General features: G+C 36.9%; 1 protein-coding gene across 1 annotated transcript in view; it reads right to left on the reverse strand.

The window, feature by feature from the left end:
• Positions 1-2976: 2976 nt before the first annotated feature.
• Positions 2977-18868, reverse strand: part of CCSER1 (coiled-coil serine rich protein 1) — a 641015-nt gene continuing 625123 nt past the window's right edge. The window contains exon 11 of the mRNA XM_032686628.1: positions 2977-3179. Within this exon, the coding sequence (XP_032542519.1) occupies positions 3094-3179 (86 nt within the window). The 3' untranslated portion in view covers positions 2977-3093. The remainder of the gene's footprint in view (positions 3180-18868) is intronic.

Consider the following 18868-nt stretch of genomic DNA (forward strand, 5'->3'; position numbering starts at 1 on the left):
TGTACAGCCTTGGAGAAATGTATAAATCATTTTATACATGGAACTCTTAAAAAACTAGAGATTTTTAGTACAAAGGAATCAGTTCACTTCAAGAATGTCCACATGCTGTTGCTTTATGATTTACTATATACACAAGAGGATCAAAGAAAGGACCTCTGTTTTACAGTTACTGCTGTACTATACATTAACATGTGGCTAATACCCTTCTCTGGGTGAGATTTACACTTAGTATTACAAATAACATAACAATGCTGAAAATACTGATACAAAACAGCTTCAAGATGACATTTTAAAAATATCCCTCACTTTCATTGAACTGTTTTCTCCAGGTTTTTTTAAGTTTTCAGCTCTATAAAAGATTCTCCAAGAAAATAGTAGCATTTAAAATGTTTTTTTTTTTGAAATTCATAGATGGATTTTTTTTTTAATAAAGTGTAATCCAAAAGTCCATTTTTCCAGGAAATAAACAACTGTAGTACATAAGCTATGGTTTGGTTTTGGTTTTTTTTGTGTTTGTTTTTTTTTGGGGGTGTGTGTGTTTTTTTCTTTTTTTTTCTTTTTTTTTTTTTTTTTTTTTAACATAGTATAGTACATTTGTATCCTGGAAAAAAAAATCCTTGATTACAGCATATGTTTAATTTATTTATAGATCTGAAATATAATTGCACACATCAACTTTTGAGATGAGCAAGACTGAAATGAACTGTTAGTAGGAATCAACTGTCCTCTGAATCTACCATGACATTAAGAGATTGCTCAGAACAGAAAGTGATTCTGAGTAGTGAAATTCTCTTACTATTATTTTTAACTTTTTTGGTAGGCTTTAAATTATGAGTTGCAATGCAGAACTGGGAGTCTCGAATACCCATAGTTAATTCGGTCAAGCTGTGTTTGCAATTTTTGCACATTCTGTTTTGGCAGTAGCAATGTACACATGAACATGAAGAATTTTGGCAAATATTTGTCTTCATTCTTATGTATCCATCTCTGGATACTCAAAATTATCACTACAGAATATTTAGACAAAACCTGCTCTCTTCAACATCAGATAATGTAATAAAATCTGCTCTAACCAAAATAAAATCCTCAATAAACAGAAGCCGGAAATTTCAGGCTGCTGAAATCACTTTGCAGAATATCTGCCAAGCTCATAGTCTATTTTTTTCTTAATCTAACCAATCCTTGCGTTAATCCAAATATTAAGTAGTGAAGCAGATATATTTAACACTAGGTAAAATTGGATCATTAATTCATTTTACATGCTCTATGTGACTTACCTTTCAAAAGTTACAGATTTTTAGTGGCTATAAAAGCTTTGTTTTTCATTAGATGCTATTTCTGTTAAGTCGCAATGCCCTGCTTCTTCCTGTGAGAATGTGCTGCACCCTTGGCTTTCTTAATCACCAGTTAAGAGAGAGGGGACTTGTCTCAGATCTGCCTCAATTGTACTTACATGTGCCAGATTATTTATGAACTACTAACTGTATCTCCTTCTATAATTCAGAGTACCCTCCATTGGAGAGATCGTAAACTAAGTGTCATGTTTAGTATATGCCACATGTTTAGAGTAACTTGACTCAGATGCCTGTTTTCAGACCTTCTGAGAGGGGAAAACCAGATCTTTTGCTACTGACAGGTCTGCAAGTTCTATGGTGTGATCAGATGATTTCATACCCCTGTGAGACCAGGCATTAAATTAATCTCACTTTTGTGTAATACGTCAAGACAAGCAAACCTGCTGAGTTGGTATAAAACTTGGTTCTTAAGCAGAGATGACATAGCCTACAGAAATTTCGACTTATGCAGGTAATTTGGCCTGGGTAATAAGACTTCTCTTTTGTCTTTCACCCATTTTTGGTTTGGGAAGTAAAATGAAACTATAGGATGCATTATATAGCAGAATGTCACACTGCATCATGAGTGACACACTGCCTGTAAAGCACAACCTGACATGTCCTCATAGAACAGAAACACCTGAAGAAATGTTGCTAAATAAAGGTGGGAGGAAGGAAGGGAAGGTTGAGGAACCAAGCTGACATTCTCATTGGGACTCAATTACTGACTTGAAAACCTGGCGAGTCTCTATGGACCTTGCTGTTAAAGGAAAATCACTCATCTCCTCTACTGTGGCATGAGGCACTCATAGAACACATACAGCAGGAAGTGGTAACACACCTCTACAAGTCAGAAAATTTCACTGTATTAAAAAAAAAATAACGTAAAAAGAGGGTCCTTAAAGATTTCTGACTCCTTATTTCCCTTGTCTCTATAAAATTCAAGAGGGTTTACTAATTATTATCTATTCATTCCTCACATCTACTTTAACAGTAATATCATTAAACATACATGATATTATTCAAGATCATCTTCTAGAACTTTCAGGAATGATAGTGACTTATAGAGGGGAAAAAATAGTTTACCAATACTGGACTAGCAGTGCCAGCCAAATGGTCCCATTTATTATATCCATGGTGACTTCCACATGACAAATCAGGCTAGTTATTTAACAATTTAGTTCATCCTTTTGCCTCAGTCCCAGATGGGAAAGTATGGAATCTACAGACAATGTTATATTTTTACATTATTTTTTCACATGAAAGTAGCAACAGATGAGAAGTGAAGACTGAGTTCTAGGCAAGCTTATTCTCCTCCTTAATCAACTCTCCTTCCATGGCAAGAATATAAGCACCTTGTTAGCCATCTTGTTGACCTAAAGTCTGTAGCTCTGCTGTGTGTAAATTGTGGTGGAGAAAAACATTTTTCCTGCTATACATGTGTAAAGAGATGGGTCCCCTCGGAGGCTGTCCAAGTCTCCCTGTGAAGGTGGTGTGCTGCCGAGGTACAGCAATTTGGTCTTTTGGAGCCCCTGAGAACATTGGATAGCTGTCTGCCTTGGATGCTGGCTTTTCTGTACTCGGTGCTGTGATAGCCAACCCATTCTGGGTGACCTCTGAAGCGAGGGTTTCATACGTGCCTCTAGTATGCTTGATGACTTCCACGATCTCCTTCTCTTTTAGCAGGTTACTCAGACACAAATTAGACAGCTGACAGCTCTTGCTTTCATAGGCTGCTGCTTGGTTGCCTGACGGGTGTCTAAAAGGGTCCTCGGTGGGAGTATGTGCTGACTTTCTGTCCCTTGTGCTGAGATTTTGGCTCACCATTCTGATTGGATATGTAGTCTGGGGAAACAAGACAAAACAAAAGTATTAGTAAAGAACACAGCAGAAAAATGGTGTGGAGTATATAAAACACTCCTCACTACACATTTCTGTAGAGCCGGCACATGGGTCTGGCAGACTAAAATGAAAGATGACTCTCAACTGCTGGTTAAACTTCCAAGGCACTGCCAGCATAAAATAAAAGTACTGTTCATTCATATTTAACAGCATTAACATTGACAAATGCTTACTACAGGTAATGATTCAGGCATTTTCTTTATAAAAAAACATAGTTTAGATCAAAGGAGGATAATTTTTTTTTCAGAACATAATAACTGGATAAAAAGTTTCCACGAACTGTAAACAGATTTTCAAAAGCATTTCATATGATGAAACAACGAGAATTTTCACTGCATACAGTTCAAGACTTAATACTCTGAAATGCTTACAAAATCTAAAGAACATGTTTTATAAAGATCTTCATGGCTTGGTTAAGCTTAGAACATGCTCAGTTCTTATTGTCCCTTGAATCCAGGTGTTTTGTTGCATATTTACAAGTCAAATACAGAGCAATAATTTTATTTCAGCTGCCCAGTAAAAATACAATGTAAGATGGATTCCAGCATGTTACCAACTTCTGATGCTGTGTAATCATGCATGCATTTGATTTTGGTAATGGAAATCTACCTCTACATGACAATGATCACAGCAAATTTTCAACATATAACTAGTGTAATACTTCATATTGTCCTCCACAGAACACCTGACGGAAGACAAGGTGATGGTACACTTTCCCTGGTTAAAGCAACTAGTTAATCTGCAACAAAAGTCCAATTTGACTCCATATAGGTTTTCTGCAACAGAATTCTAAAAGGACATAGTAGCATTCTCGACATTTACATTAATATATGAGCTCTGACATTGCAGAAAAAAGCTGAGAGAAGAAAAAATACTACCAAGCCTTACAACAATATTTTGCTAAAAATATTTCAGGATGTTTCCCTGATTCTGTAGTGGTCATATACACTACTCAGTAAAAAGTCTAGGAATTAAGAACCATTTCATTCTTACAGCTGCTACTGATGTGCCATCAAAAGCATGTCATGAATCTGTTTAATCAGTAAATATCCCTATTCTTGTCTTCATTCAGTCAGATTACTCAGTCATAAGCAGCATGACATGTGAATAACCAGGGTTTAAACATGTTGCTGTAGACCTTTGTGGCTTTGGCTACACAGGTCACTTCTAGTGAGAAGCATGATCATTCCTAGAAGTCTTGGATACAAGTTGTCTTATAATCTTAAGAATTTCTAAGCTGTCACTCTTGCCTCTTGAAATAGAACAAAAAATAAAAACTTGTAGGGAAAAAATTCTTGTGAAATTATTTGTACCAACAAGAAGGTTTTAAAGTAAATAGAGAAGAATCAACTGATCTTGAAAATAAAAACTGCAGTAGCATGTTCAAAGCAAGGCATACTGGGTACCAGTAACAGGTCAAGGCATGATTACATGATTTTTTTATACTGCTTTTTAACTTGATCTTGATGAAATGCTGTTATGAATATCTGGCACTGTGGTGTTTCTTTGCTCTTCCTTATCAAGGTTATATTTCACATGAAATATTTTCAATTTAGAAAATAAATGCTGGTTTGTAGGTCTACAAAATACTTGCTTCTGGTTCCTGGGCAATGGGGGGAGAGAGTTTGTGTGTATGTATCAATAAATATTTAATAATATAGATATGGTTAGGGAAGCTCTTGGTTTTGTGAAGCTGTAACTTGCTGAAATTCCTCTTCTATTGAATAATTAAACAAATACCAGGTGATAACAAATTAAGACTAATTCATCTAAATTTTAAAATACCAAAAGAAATTCAGAATATGCCATCAGTACTCTAAGACATTGTTTTGGCCACATCCCCAGCAATAAGATAACAAGATGGTTAACAAGGAGAGACAGATTCATTCTATCAGATGCATAGTTAGATATCAAATGAGCAGAGATTTTAATAGAAACACTCCCAAACCCAATACTATTGTTTTTATCTATGAAAAAATTACTGAAGAATAGCTTCTAATCAGGAAAAGAGAGAACAGTGATCAGATGGGAGTCAAAATCAACAATAAATCCTCTCCCCTCTCTTCACACAAATAACATTATTCTCCCTCCAAAATATTATCAATAAAAAGTCCAATGCGGGTTTGATCTTAATGCAAGTCATTTTTTGCTATAATTCTAACATTTTTATAAAATTCACAGCATACAGAATTAAAATTAGCTGTATGTTTTTGTTCATTTGATGAATTCAGATAATTTAGCTTGAAAGAATACAATCCAATTGGGTTTTCTTGCTGGTCCATTTTACAGTTATTTAGGATCCTTATGAACTGGTCAGAATGAGAAACATGTCCCAGAATGAAATGTACAAAAGTAAACCCCACACATGCCATACCAACAACAACAAAAAAGCTGGACAAACTTAAACATTTATTTTTAACCTATTTCTCCTTATCTTCCTGTAAATGTTTAATGCGAAATTTTCTGCAGTGGACTTTTAGATACCAACTGCGTTCTATGAGCCTTAGACATGAGCGAGCAAAGCCACAATCCCAGTGCATCTGTTTGCCAATTTGAAGGCTGAGTCCTTGTCCAAAGCTGAAGGTGGCTTCATGCCAGTCGTGCTCCAGCCTAGCCTAGAGCAGCTGCAGCGCTGCTGTAAACTGCTGCTTGGCAGTGCTCCAAGGAGTTGATCTGCCAGCTGGTGACTGCTGAAGCAAAAAATCCATTCATCTCTTTCCCTTTTATTTTTCAGTAGCTCAGCTAGAACCAACAACTTCTCTGCCCCAGAAATCCCCAATGCCCCTCTATAGTCTGCCTAACTGTGGGCCCAGGAAATGGGTTGCAATTAGGATGCAAATGGGGCTGTGAAATTTCTTTCAAAAGTGTCCCATTTAAAATATATGCAGAGGGGAAAAAAAAAGGCCTCCTTTGTTGTTTCAAATATGTTTTAACCTTTAAGAAAACATCTGGATTTGAATTTCCTGATCATATTAAACACATACGCACAAAAAGTGCATGCTTCATGCTTGACTCTTTCTCAAAAAGAAAACAAAAAAAGGGTTTTATTAAAATCTGATTGGCTGTAAAATTTTGATAGGTTTGTATCATGATCAGTTATGTTTTAAGGCACAAATACGTGAGAAATATCAAAATATTTTAGGTTTGATTATTCCGCACTGCCGCTAAATACATCAAGATTAAATCAAAATGAGAACTTAATATTCTTAAAATAACTTTTCCATACATTTTTTGAGGGTTCCTCTGTGATTGTCATTTTAGCAACTTTTTCTAATATTAGGAAAAAACCCAAGCCCCCTCAATGACTCATCACGAAGTAAAGAAAATGTACTACTCAGAGAAAGCTCCAGAATGAGACATGTTACAAACAAAACACTGTAGTCATTCATCACTTTCCATTTTCAAACCCAATGAGTGAAATATGACAAGAGTTAACAACAAGACAATAGTGCTGCAGGACATTCCAAAATGAATATTGTTTCTGACTGTCTTGTGATAAAGTACTAATAAAAATTGACAGGAAAAGACATGAATTACAAAAACACCCCAAAAAGGGTGCAGATTTTTAAAATGTCTGTGCCTAGAGGCACCTGGGAGTCTTAGATGCCTATAATGTAATTCTTTCAAACAGAGCAGCTTTCTTAAATACATCATTCTGACAGCAGGTATAGAGAATAAAAACAAACAAAATACTCCCTCATCAGCCTACCCACTGCCCCCTAACAACCAAACAGTGGTGTATTCGAAGAACATGGTTTTATCACCCCAAAGGATTTTTGCTTTCAGAGGTGTTAATGGAAGCACACAAGAGAAAGCAATTATTCTCACAGAAACCTGAAGACTTTTTGGATTCTGTCATGTTGTCTACTGCTTAATAATTTTGTATTTGCAGATATGCGAGGAACTAAAATGTTTTTTCCAATGCAATATTATCTATACAGCCCAGCACAGCTCACTTGGCCCCTGTCAGGTCTCAGCTGGACTGCAGCACCTTCTGCAGAACTGTCTCCACTTGTGGCCTAGCCCAGAATTCATAAAATATACAGCAACATAAAGGAGTCCAGAAACAAAACAAGGTGCTATAGCTCTGTATTTCTTTGAAGGATGGAAAGGATTAAGCCCCGCACGACGCTTTTGAATTTATATCCCTTCAGATGCCTTTCACAGTTCTGACAGTTTATATAAGTGAAGATCTAATTTACCAAAACACAGGTTAACTCAGTACTTTGGTATGCCACATCTGTCACTATGTCAGCTCCTTAATTTCTACACCTCCTCACTTTTGTGCTTACCAGCTTCCAGCCTAGAGATGATCCAATACAAAATGTAATTTAGCTGCTGCAGGTAATTGTTCTTCATTCAAGACTCTTAAAAAGCACTCACTCTTATTGATTCCAGTAGCACCTGAACTGAGAGAGTGGCTTTTACAATCCAGACCTGCATATATTGAACATCTCATGCTGCCTTCTGGCAACATGTGACACATGAAAGGAAGAAAGCAAGCCCAGTGTATCAAAATAAGTCATGGACTAGTATCAACAGGTTATGGGTAAGAACCAGCTGCTGATCAATCTGACAGCTCTGCAACTGTCCATTATAAAATGAATGCAGTCAACATAGATTAGATACATTTCTCTTTCTGCCTTTCAAACACCTTCATTTACTTACTGAGAGCAAAAATTATGGCATGCTAAAATTCATGCCTCTTTGCCATAAGGCCGTTTAAACAAACAGGCAAATTGAATAAAAGTGAACTATAGTAAGCTAATGTCCAAAAATAATTTTCTGGTAGTGGTGATACAGTGAGATAAGTAACTGACTGAGGGCTTACATAAGATATTCATTTTCCCATAACATAGAATCATCCTTGAAAAATTTTATTTATGTAAGTAATAATGCACAGTTAAGGCAACAAGGTGTAAAAGGATGTAATGCTGTTTTATAAAGCAGGAAGAAAACAGTGAAGAAATTCCCATTAATTTCTAGTAACATAGAGTAAGTCACTACTCTGCATTCTCAATACTGCATTTCAAGAGTTAACGGGAAGATTTTTCCCATTAGTAAATCTAAGAGAAAAATTTGCGTTTTATAGCAAATACTAGCTCCCCCATCTCCAGCAATTCTCATAATACCTCTGCCTCTACTGAAGCCTTTTACATCTCTTTTTACCAATCTTCTGTCCCCCCAGCTTCTTTGGGTAGACATATCTATGGCAGCCAATTATGATGAAAATCTCTTCATTAAGCTCTTTTTATGCGCAGGCTCCACCTCTGTTTACAGGCAGCAGAATCTCTAGAGAAAGATGCCCAAGTCAAGCTCGCCCATGGAACCTTCGAGGCTCCACCAAAGGAGACTGGATAAGGCAGCACTTTGGGTCTCACTATTTCTGTGCAACCCAAGAAATTATGGCCTCTTGTGCCACGCTTTTAGCTACAGTCATATAGAAAGTCACAAGTGTCTGCAGTTAAGGTCCTCTTTTGCATAACTGATGCAAAATGAACAAACAGAAAATGCAGAAGTGGATTCATGGGAACACCAGGGTCACTTCAAAAGACCACAGTTTGTGCAGTGTGGGCAACGAAGTATGACACAAAGGTCCTGAGGAAACACTAAGGGAGTTTGCTCTGGAATTACAATCAGGAAAACTGGACAAGTGCTAATTAGCCCTTCTGAAAGAATGTGCTATTCAGCTGACATTTATTGCTATGCTAACACAGGTGTTCTGGCTTTGCAAGCCAAACTAGTATTTCTATATGGCATTTGATGTGCTCTGTAGACATAATTTGTTAAAGGATCTCTGCCTCGTGCCTTATCTATTTTATTGATGACCATAGCCTGAAAGCTATGAAGTCCATTTCTATCTCCTTACATTTTAGAACTGTGTATAGTTGGTGATGATAGAAAATTTCCCTGTGTAATTTCAAACAAACCAAGTTTCACATAGGTAAGATAACCCATCAGATAAGTACATAAAATAGTCTCTGCCTATGCCAGCAGCTTACACAAAAGAAGAAAAATACTTCATATCATCTTTATTGTATGTCTACAAGAGTCCATTCAATTCAGATCTCTTTAAACCAGGTTGTGCAGGGCAGTGCTCATTACAAGACATACTACTTAGTGTTCAGGAAAATGAACTCCAACAAGGTAAATTCTATTTCATATATTTCATGTATTTTAAGGCCAGAAAAACCTGTTACTATCATCTTGTCTGACCTTCTCTGCAGTCAAAGCCATAGATTTCTCTTGGTGGAATCAAATAATCCAAAAGAGGGAGCAAAACTACAGCATAACTTAGAATGTATGGAGAATTAACGGAGAATGTATTTTATTTCTTCTTAATCCATTAAAATATTTTATACCAATGTGATCCAGGTCCTTACTGGAAATGTTGCTATATTCTGGTAACAAATCCTAAATTAGTAGTTGAACATACTGCTGTTGACAAAACTGCTGCTAGGAGATAGTGTCTCTACAGAGCAGAGGGGATTAGTGTCTAAGACATTTATGTATACACAGTTCTTGGAGAAAGTGCTGGTTGGATTTGGAGCTATCCCTGTCTGGAGAAAGCTTGGGTCATTTAAGTAGTTATATATATGATGTGAAGGTTCTATTCTCTTAATGTACATGATTATACAGGATGCATGACCATGAGGAGCCCAATACAGCCTGCAAAGTTAGAGAGCCCAACACTTCACAAAAGCCTGATAGCACCAAGATTCTTACTTGAATCTTAAAAAACCCCTTCCTTTCCATCTTACTTCCCTGGAAACATGCAAAAAAATAATGCAGGTATTTCAAAATATTCACCATATTAGCTCCTTATTTCCTTCAGCAAAACTATATTACACAAACTTAGCAAGGGAAAATGAACAAAAGGAAACAAAAACATAAATAAGCATCAACTGAAATTTCTTATTTTGCCTTTCTTTTTAGGAGAACCAACACCAAGAAATTTGTCAAAAATACTGAAATATTGGATTCTACTTCTCTATTTCTATGCCTAGCTTAGGGATTGTTAGCAACATTATATTTCATACTATACTTCCAACTTTTTGTAATAAAGCACATGGGAAGGCATTTAGCTACTGCCCATTGCAGAATACTCTTTCTCTGTAAAAGTGTAAACTTACATTTTCTTTTCTTTACAGTCCAAACTGCGGGTTTCTCACTTGGAAAAAAAAAAAGTAATAGAAGATAATTTGCTCACTTGGGTTTATGGGCTCAAGGGGATCTCATTGATGTGTACAAACACCAGAAGGGAGGGTGCAAACACAATATAGTCAGGCTCTTTCTAGTGGTGCTCTGTGACAGGACCAGAGTCAACGGGCACAAACGGAAACACAGGAGGCTCCATCTGAACGTCAGGAAACACTTCACTGTGAGGGTAACTGAGCACTGGCACAGGTCGCCCAGGGAAGTTTTGGAGTCTCCATCCTTGGAAAAAGCTGTCAAAAGCCATCTGGACATTATCCTGGGCAACCAGCTCTAGGTGGCCCTGATTGAGTGGGGGGTTTCGACAGAATGATCTGCCAACCTCAGCCACGCTGTGCCTTGTGAGTCTGAGATCCAATTACGAGAACAAGTGAGAGGCAAAGACTGAACAGAATAGGGTTTAGGAAGTTACATACACATAAAATCTGCAACTCACTTTCTACTTTTGCTTTTTATTTACATCCTATCACCGGGGCTGAAGCCCCAGTGCATTGGTCCTAAATCTGGCAAGGAACACAAATTTTTCCAAGAGGAGAGTCCTTTGACCATCTTAAGTGGCATGACCTGCATGGCTTGCCACTAAAGCAAAAAAGAGCTCTCAAGGCACCTCAAGAGGAGAGATCTCTGGTCTGACCATCAGATTTTCTGCTGTAAACTGAAATCCCTATGATGCTGAATTCCTCTATTTTGTAGCATTTATTAGTGTTACAGATATTCTTAGTGTTCTCCCTCATCAGCCAAAACAGCACTGTTTTAAAACTGTCATCTATCTAAAAAGGATACATTTAATTTAATCCACGTACAATGAACCTGCCTTTTGTTTGAGACTACCAACACTTAAACTGGCTAAAAATTTGGCCAATGTAGCTAAAAAGACACTGTGCTTCAACTCAGGGAAGTTGGAAGCGTGGTAGCAAAACTTTGCACACAGACAACAAAGCTGTCTAAGGCAGCATTCCAGACACTCCAATTAACTGTACACTGAAAGATAAAAGATGAGCAATGTTTGAAATTCATGAAGGAGGACAATGTGCATGCACATACTCACACACCCCCTGAGGACTGATAAAAGATAGTCTCAGATTTGACTGACATCCATCAACTCCTAAAGGCCTATAAAGCACACACAAACAACTCCCCAGAATATTCCAACAGCACACCTGAAGTAGGCTGTGTAGGCTATGCTTACAATGCACAGGTGCTCATTATTTAGGAGGGGATATCTTACAAGCTGCCTATCTCACCTCTGGGTTTCTGCCTCTCAGCCATTGGCAAATTGCTCCCCTTGCTTTTGCAAACCTTGCAGGAAACAGGGAATACTCTATAATTCAGGGCACATACCAACTCTGCTGCTTCCAGGTGTTCAGCTAGGGCATGTCATCTACTTTTCAGTCTTTTAACCACAATCTCTGCTGTGATCTGGAAGATGCTTAGACACTAGTTTGGCAGTTCTTTGCTCTGGTCCCAGAGTAAAACCCTTCCTCAGCTGTGGAAAGAGAGATTAAGCAGGGTGTTCTGGAGTAAAACAACTATGCTGATGACTATACTACTAGGTATGCTGAAAAAGCACCCTTGTCTCATTAGGAATATCAAGTAGGAATTTTGAAAACCCCAGCTCACAAACATTTTCCTATCAGCCAGAAGTAAATATGATGAATCAAGTAGGTTTTGGGCATTAGAGCACACTGGAGCACAACTCAGCATATTTGTCCTAACATATATCTAATCTACTGCTGCCAGAATAGTCCTAAAATTACATTTCCCTGCAACTGGCTGAGCAATTGCACGGAGAGCCTCTAGTAACCTCAGGAAGTCTGGCAAACAGTAGGACACCCACCAACTGCTACCTGCCACATGCAATAAGCAGCACAAAGCCACCCTGTCAGAGCAGTCTCAACAGTTCACCTCCCGAGGCCAAACAGGTTAACAGCTGACTCCTGGCTTTTCATGTAGGAATAATTACACACTTCTCAGCAGACAAACTCTCATGCTGATATCTGCCTGCATAGTGCTAGGGAAGGAAATGAAATGTAGAAGCTCTACATCCACAAGATCTACCTGATCACCCCAAACTTGCAACACAGCTTTGTTTTTTTTTTCCCTGCCCACAGTTATTCCTTACTGCACAGTACATTGCTGCTTTGGGAAAACTCGTGTTCAAGCAGCAACACTGCTTCGCCTTTCTCTTGTCCTTCTCTTTTTCCATTTCCTCATTTTCCTGGAGGTGCAGCTACAAGAAAGAAGACCTTAGAGCATACAGTTGCTTCTAAACCAAAAATCAATCTATCCAACAGCCACAGTGACAATACGTCAAATAACGAGAACAGAAAATGCTGAATGTGCCTGAGTGCTGGTCTGTAGTGCAGAGAACTGCTCCTGCCCCAAGCTCCAAAGAATTTTAACACGCCTGCCAGAAGAGGAGGAGACTCTCAAATGGGAGTCATACTCTTTCTGAAAGATTGACCAGTGTCATGACACTCTGTGATTCCCTTTCCTTGAACTATCCTGTCTTGAAATGTGGGCAACACACAAACGCTTGAAATCCTTTCACAAGATGCAGCGATACATGGAGCAATCATGTTGCAAAAAAAAAAAAGCTCAGACTGACTGCTTTGCAAACTGATTTTGAATTGAAATGGGGATATTAACTTTTCAGACTGTTTCTCTTTAAATTCAGAAACACATGTGCTAGACAATAAATAGGAAGTGGCTGCTATGTAGAAAGAAAAGCATTCTCCTTTCAGTACCTGAAGAGGAATGCTGAAAGTGTATGTGAATACCAAACTTTATACAGGAACAAAAATGCATTCCATGCCAATACAAAAATGAAACTGCTTCTCAATAGCAGAAATGTAGGTTCTCCTTTCTCTTCAGAAATTATTTAATTGAAAAATAGTCTGCATTTAACACCTTTCATTTCCAGATAGAGTACCATTGCTTTGAAATCTTAATAGTGGATTTAACAAAATTTATACTATAAGTTCAACACACATCCTTATGATAATCTCTAACAAGAATGACTCATGATAACTTTTCATTAATATTAAAACACATCCTCCTGAAAGCCCTAATAAGGGTGTCTAATATTTTCTTTTTTTTATTTTTTTACCTGATAACAGTCACTAAGCTTTATTTTAATAGAGTTTAAATATCACAATATCCCCTTAAATAACATCAAGCAGATTTATATGTTCACATAAAGGAAAATAAAATAAAAAACTAAATCTACAGTACAAACTTCTCTTTCTATGCTTAGTGTATATTTACACTGAAAAAATATTATTGAATATTATCTAAGGTCCACTTTAATGAAAATATCTTTACTTTCTTCCAAGAAGCTTTTAATATTAAATAGTGTTCAAACAATGTTGCCTATAACAAATCTCACAAATGCAGAGAAGGAAAGAACCTGCATAGATATTAAAATGCAGAAAGGGAAAAAAAAAAAAAGCCCTAGTGAAGAAACCTGTGAATTCCTCACCCACAAGAAATGTAAGAACAAACAGTTCAGGTCACGTTGTACACAGGTAATATTTTCTAAAATGTTGCTAGGAATGGTGAGATGATCTACTGGCTTAATTTGACCATCTATATGTATATATATAGCCAGTGTAAATGTGAAATAAAAAGCACACTAAATCTAACTAGCCCACAATGCCATAAACAATACCTATTATACATTATTTCATTCTCTCGGGAAAAGAAATATATGGTAATTTGCTAAGCTATTTTCACTTCATTCTTAACATTTATGGCTATTACTAGTAAAAAGAAACAACAGCTTGACTTTTTAGCATGCAAAATGCTAGATCTGAAAAAGACATATAAAAGAAAAATATATGCAGCTTCTCACTTGTAATGTGTCAGTAAAGTCTTTAACTAGGTATTCTACGTAGAGTTTGCTAATTATAGGTGATTTCTGGTTCTTACAAATTATCACGGGAAGACAAGGAAATGAGGAATGAGAATTCAAGAATTTATGGGAGTGCAGCACTAAAAAAAACCCCTAATGTCCCCGTCTTGCCAATGCTTTGCATGTGAATTATGACAAACCACAGTATTAGAAAGCCTAATTGAGAAATGCCCCATATTTAAAAGCTGTGTCTCTTATTCAGACTGTATATTCCTGTGTTTAACTCTGGTCGGTACTGCTTTGTTCTCAAATATGAGGCTGTAACAGGATGTCTACACTTCAGGGAATCACCTCAAGCTCATACTAAAAAGAAGGGTACAAATCCATGGAGAATTATTTAAACTTCTACCCTGGGGGCTTGGGGTTCTCTAGAGAATATTTCTTTTGGGAACTACACTTTTTAATACTATATCAAATAAAATGGCCACTGCTATGCTAGACAATATGGGGCAGAACCCTCTGTGTGCAAAACTTACCCCACTATATTAAGTTTTGTACCTCTGTCATCTTTACTGTTCAACTTGCTGGAGCCATCCCTGCCTGCTAATTCCCTTGTGCCAGTGTTCGGGTTTGAGTGGCTACGCAGTGAATTAAATAAGGAAGCTGGTGTGACTGAAAACTATGTCTTTCAAATCTCTCTATATGTGGAAAGTTATTTTTCAACAAGAACAGTTCACTGATCAAATGCTTTTTAGTCACACAAGAAAAGCAGCCAGAACAATCAACCAAAGAGGAAGATGGAGACCAAGATTTTCTTTTTTCTTTTTTTTTTTTTTTAATGAGAGGGCAGCAATGTGGCAACTGAAAGCGGGTTATGCAAAAAAACTTGGTGGGGATCCATCTCCTCCTCTGCCTGAGCTCTGCTGCCAGATGCAGAGCACTTCTGCTTCTATTGTGCTGTGACACACCATTGGCATTTGTCCCTGAAGGGAAGCAAGGCTCCTGCAGACACAGGGGATTATAAAGCTCTAGTGGGAACGGATCCCACCCATCTCCAGTGCCAGAGTTTTGCCTTTGCATAACTATAACCTTCCTACTCCTAGTCCTCTGCCACTGCCACCTCCATCCAGCCTGCCTGGCTACTACATTTGCTGAGTTCATCTCTGAGACTTCTGTTCCATGTTCTGGTTCTTCAAGGCATGGAGCAGCTGCAAGCACAAGTTAAAACTTTCTCTCATATATGACATCAGTGAGTTACCAACTTTAAAATTTCCCAAGGGCACCATCTAACTATTAATTTTGCTGTTAAGGAACTTTGTATTCACTACTTCACTGTGAAAAAGCCATAAACATCCAGCAAGTTCCTATTAGGCCACTAAATGAAAGCCATCACCATGGTAAATTTTAATGTCTTCAGGCAAATGATGACAAAAACCAAATAAAAATGTAAAACATATAAGGATCCCTTAATTATTCTTTCTAGGATATAAATTATTAATAAAAATTGCATCGGAATAAACACATTTAAATGGGATTGTGTGGGTTCTACATCATCTCCATGCACAAACTGGTCAATTGAAATATCTACTAATATCTACTATACGACAAACAGAGGATGATTTTCTAATTTTACACAAGGACCTTTCAGCTCCAGGACTGACTCAGGTATTCTGGATTACCATCTAGAAGAACATGGTTCTTACACCTTCACCCTCTGTAAAACATACCTGCTTTTACATAGAGCAAACAAAAGGTTCATAATTTGTTCTTACAAAAAAAGATAATGAAATTACTAGTGCATTCTTATACTGCAACACCCAAAGACCATCTGTTCTCATTGGCAGGCATTTTCTTATTTTTAAAATGTGACAGACTCTTTATCAGTTTATCAGGTTATTATTTATCACCTTTAATGCTATTCTCAGACACACTATTCAATATAGGATAAATAAATTAGCATCGCTTCTATGTCCCGTTACATATTGAAAAAGGTTGTTCCAAAAATTTTGCAACTTTGAATTACTTTGATATTTCTATCTTGAGAGTGAAGATACTAGGATTTTTGCTTATCCACATTGCTCATAACCAAGTGATGTAAAACACAAAGCCAGACAAAGCCTTTTTCATAATTAAACTTTTCTTTTCTTTACAGATTTCTGGGATGAGATCCTGAATTTAGACAAATGAGTGCAGATGGTGATTTAAAGCTGTATGGAAGATGAATGGCAGCTGTGGCTTTCAGGTGAAACTCTCTATTTTATACAGAGCCCTTGTAAGGTCTCCAGAACATTTTGTTGCTGAAAATAGAACATCACTACGATTTAAGTCTTTTGTATGCACTTGTGCTAGCAGCTTACAAAGAGCAGTTGCTCAGTGGATCTGAGATACACCTACATGACTCCTACTGAAGGTTTGGGGCTTTAAGGAATACACTTAAAAGGCTCTTTTGGTTGTTTGTTTGGTTTTTTTCCCCCTTCTGATATCTTCTGAGTAATGGGAAATATGAGAGCTAGCAACTCCCAGAAGTATCAATTGAGAACTTATTGTCCCTGACTTTATAGATAGCATACCAGATATCTAAGAAGGAATAAATTACTTTTCCTCTTTGTTATAGATATGGTGAAATGTATATGTTCAGATTTTAGAGGCAGATATTGTCATCAGAGTGTATTTTAAGGCAGATCATTAAGGACACAATCACAGTTTTTGAGCTTTTAAGCAAGGATGCAAAGGGGAAATCCACATTCACCTCCTACATTCTCCATTATGATGAAAGCTCAGACACTGCAATGAAGAAGATGCCACAATATAAGAATCCTTTGCTCCTCATTTTTATTTCAATTCTGCACAAAAGGCAGTGGAAAGGTTTCCTGAGACTGAGAACAATTGTATAAGGTGCATTTATTCCATACATATATCCTTACATCCATTGCACATATTGTTTTCAAAACAATCCACGGACTTACTTTAATGCCACAAGTTTAAGCTGTGAGTTTTCTGATAACTTTATTTGAGACAAATTAAAGTTCTTTGAAGTTTCCACCAACAGTGTGAACATATTTGTTAAAAACATCTTTAATCCTACTTCATATTTCTGGTCTTCTTTATCTTCCTTTTTTTTCACCTTTTTTTTTCTTATCCCCCCCTCTCCCCTTTGTTAATGGTTCATATAAATTCATAGCTTCTATTACTGTTTCCTCATTCATTCTGGATTGCTTTTGTGTCTGAAATGGGTAACTTCTACCCTTCCTTCCTAGAATTCCTAACAATCATATATAATAACTTTAAAAATTATGTAGAAGAAATCTAATTTATATTCCCAGGTGCACTCATAAAATTCTTAAGCTGCTTCTTGGGCTCCAGTTCAGCCCTTAAATGATACAACTCAGTGGCTTCTTATCAAGGAATTTACAAATTGACCCACTAACTTTAGAGAGCTTTGGATTAGGCCCCTTCTGAATGTTTTAATGTGTAAGGGTAACACATTAGGACCCTGCTGGAAGGAAGGCTCCTTAATACTATATTAATATATTAGACATTTTAAAAGAGAAGCTCATAATGCTACTCTTATCATGCAGTGATACATCCCAAGTAAGACTGACTGCTTAACTGGAAATAACCAAAATATCATTCCTCCTTTCAAATTAACTCCAGTATTCTTGCCAAAATGTACCACTATCATGCAGCCAGACAGCAGGATGAAATTTAATAATATTCCCACTAAAATTAATTACAGAAAAGGAGAAAAACCTCAAAAGCTTTGTCTAATGATTGAGGTTTGAGCTTCGTTAAAGTTTAATACTAATCCTTAAAACATGTCTGGAGGAAATATAAAGGACCTTTTGCAATTTCACTTAAGTCTGTGTAACTCCTGTAGATGCTTTTTGAAAAGTAGATCATGCTATTTAGTCTTCTGAAAATTCTCACTAAAATGCAATGAGGTAATATTTAAATTCAGTCTGGAGACTAGATCTTAGGGCATCTTTAAGCAAAGAGGGTATTCCATGTTATTTTTTCCTGTTGTTTTAATAAAAATAAAGAAAAAAGAAAAGGAAGATAATTAATTTTTAACAGGAAGCTATTTTATTTTTATTAACTTTATTCATGAAGCTGCTTCTTCACATTCAAGATAATTCAGTCCTCACTGAAACAAATGGCAAAAATTTCATTTTATTTCACTGAGCTTTGGGTGAGAACATCAGTGGGTTGCTGTAATTCTGTGGTCTTTATTTCCTCCTTCTCCTTCATCACAGACTACAATGGACAAGGAAAAGATTGTGTCTAACTAATAGCACAATCATCTCTGGTACTCTCAATATAAATCTGGGATCATTAGTTCACTGAAGATTGTCACAGTTCTTGAGTTTCACCCCACATGGCAGTCAGTTTGTGACGTTCTGTATGGAAAAACAGTTTCATAAAAAAGACATGAAATCTTTAGGTGCAGTGCAGGGGGAGCTGGGATATCATTATATCTTTAAAATTACACGTCTAGATATTTCAGATCCTAAAACTCATTTGTGCTACCAAGCAAGGGATACCTATGCATTTCAGAGGTTCTGTT

This window comes from Chiroxiphia lanceolata, chromosome 4 (genome assembly GCF_009829145.1).
Source record: "Chiroxiphia lanceolata isolate bChiLan1 chromosome 4, bChiLan1.pri, whole genome shotgun sequence".
Classification (NCBI taxonomy): domain Eukaryota; kingdom Metazoa; phylum Chordata; class Aves; order Passeriformes; family Pipridae; genus Chiroxiphia; species Chiroxiphia lanceolata.